The 2,486-nt window shown below is 52.8% G+C and overlaps 1 protein-coding gene across 1 annotated transcript in view; it reads right to left on the reverse strand.

Moving 5' to 3' along the window:
• ITFG2 (integrin alpha FG-GAP repeat containing 2) overlaps nucleotides 1–2,486 on the reverse strand; it is a 17,637-nt gene that overhangs the window by 5,074 nt on the left and 10,077 nt on the right. Inside the window, exons 8-9 of the mRNA XM_004710479.2 lie at nucleotides 1,340–1,393; nucleotides 1,154–1,245 (exon numbers count right to left, since the gene is read on the reverse strand). Of these exons, the coding sequence (XP_004710536.1) occupies nucleotides 1,154–1,245; nucleotides 1,340–1,393 (146 nt within the window). The remainder of the gene's footprint in view (nucleotides 1–1,153; nucleotides 1,246–1,339; nucleotides 1,394–2,486) is intronic.

Raw genomic sequence — 2,486 nt, forward strand, 5'->3', positions numbered from 1 at the left:
GGCCAGTGCTGAGGTCCCAGAGAGGGGCTGGTGTGACACTGGAGATATCCAACGCTTCTTGGTGGGGGAGGGGGGAGAAGGAGAGGGGAGACGGTTCAGGGAGAGAGGAGATAGGCTGCATCTGCTAATGGGAGCTTGTTTTTCCCAAGAGGGAAGGTAAAATCAATTTGCCAAGTGGGCATGGCTGGTGGTTCCTGCAGAAGATCCAAGAGGTCTTTCTTTATGCTGTGTCACCCCTCCCCCACCCCCCAAGCCCCACCTCATTCCCAGCCTCCTGCGGTTGGTGTGAAAATTCAAATCTGGTTTGTTAACTCGTCCAGACCTTGCCCCACTCCAGGGCTGCCTGATGGGCGTGTTCTGAGTCAACGGAGCAGTTGAACTTGTCAGGGACGTGGGGGTGGGGCGAGCCAACAGACCTTATTTTCAACAGCATTACGCGCTCGCTCCTCACCATCGTCAGGGACCGAGTGGGGTGCTAGGGTTCTTGATCTATGGGTCTGGGGCATAGATTCCATGCTTTGCTGAACAAGTGCTCTAGGTTGACTTCGGTAATCCAGCCGCCCGTTACTAAGTGAGTCCTTGTGCAGGCACTGTGCTAAGCACTTTATGTGCTCGTTTCATCCGCCCAACAGTGTTGCTCTCTGGCCAAACCCCAGGTTCCAGAGAGGGGAAGTTAAGGCTCAGAGGGGCTGGACCAACTGCCGGAGGTCCAAGGAAACCTCTGGCCGTGCTGGGGGAGAGGGTGTCAAATTAGATGATCTTTGTTGGAAGGTAGATGGCAAAAACACAAAACTCCAGGTCTCTGTCCATCTCATTATAGTATTTCACACTGTCTCCTCTTGGAAATCTTCTGTGCAGACCTCTTCCCCCTTTCATCATTTTGCTTTAGCTAGTCTGTGTTCAGGAGCCCTGGAGGGATCGTGGCTGTGCACTGGGCTGCTGCTAACCACAAGGTCAGCATCTTGAAACCACGCGCTGCTCTGCGGGAGAAAGAAGAGGCTTTCTACTCCTGTCAAGAACAACAACAACAAACAGGAGAAACCGTCTGGGAGACCCGAGGGGCGGTTCCACCCTGTCCGGCAGGGTCACCCAGAGCCAGCGTCGGCTGCACAGCAGTGAGTTTGAAGGACTTTTAGCGAGGAGGTCCACTCACCGTGACATCTAATTTCTCTAAGGCAAAAAGCTGGTGATCCACCTGCACCGACCACAGCAGCTTATCTGCTTCCTGCATAAGCTTCAGTGTCCCTGAGGGGAAGAGGCGGGCAGGGATCCCCCATCAGACCGGACCGCCCAGGCACCCCAGCCAGCGCTGGCCCACACGGCTAGTCCAGGGACTCACCATCCAGGGTGCAGAGGGCAAAGAGGCCAGAGGCACCGCTCTCAGAGCTGTGTCCTGTGGATGGGACAGAAGCACAACAGGAAGAAACCTTCAAGGAGAAGGCCAAGATTGGGGCACAGAGGAGGAGCGGAGACTGCCAGCAGGCCTAGACATGAGGCTAAGGCCATGTGTCTTCTCTCCCCGAGACTGACCTGCCTTCTGCCCCTTGCAGGGGCCCTTCTTTATCTCCCCCGCCCCCACCCCCACCCCCGCCACCTCTCAGCCCCCCACCAACCCCTCTTCACCTTGTTTGATGTTACCAATCAGGTGAGTGGATACATTCTTGTTAGAAGGACAGGTTACCTCTTGGTGTGTGTATGAACACAAGTTACTGTTCTGGAATTCCCCTCTCTCTGCAATGTTAGCCATAATCTGTTACGAGCCGCACAGTCCAGGGCCTTTGTATAGTAAATAAAACACAAGTAAACATCTCTCTGTATTCTCCGCTCTCAGCCAAGATCCATTTGACATCACCAGTGGGATCTCACTCCATGTCCTCTTTGGACTCTCTGGCAGCTTCCTATTAATGCTCTGCAATCATTTTTCAATTATTTTTGGCATTTTATGTGCATGCGATATGAATCCTATTGTGTGATTCGTTGTGTTTCTTCAGAACAGGCATGACCCCGGGTGGCCAGTCAGCTGTCTTCCAAATCCCTTGGCGGCATTTATGAGTGAGCACTTCCTGTTTGTTCAAATATCTCAGTTGATATTTCACCCACTGCTGGAGCTTGCTTTTTTGCCAAGGCCTTTGGGGCAGCTTGGACGTCTTCCTTCAATGTCACCACATGTTGATCACGTGCTTGCCTCCTGGAACGGTTGCACTCTGACCAGTTCTTTTGGGTTGAGCAACTCTGTATTCCTTCTATCTTCTTTTGAGGATCCAAGCGGTCATTCCATGTTTGCACGTAGAATCCTTCAGTATTGTCACTTGAGGCTTGTGAGTTTTCCTTCTGTTCTTTCGGCTTAAGAAATGTTGAGTACGTTCCCCCTTTTGCTTCTCTTAACTCCATGTCTCTGAGAACGGGCTCAGGAAAGTCAGCCGTGTGGCCGTCCTGCTGGCAGAGCACAGACTCACAAAGCCTTCTTATCCCCTGCCCCCCACCCC

This window comes from Echinops telfairi, unplaced genomic scaffold (assembly GCF_000313985.2).
Source record: "Echinops telfairi isolate 266 unplaced genomic scaffold, ASM31398v2 ScPeMD7_6273;HRSCAF=7185, whole genome shotgun sequence".
NCBI classification, from domain to species: Eukaryota; Metazoa; Chordata; class Mammalia; order Afrosoricida; family Tenrecidae; genus Echinops; species Echinops telfairi.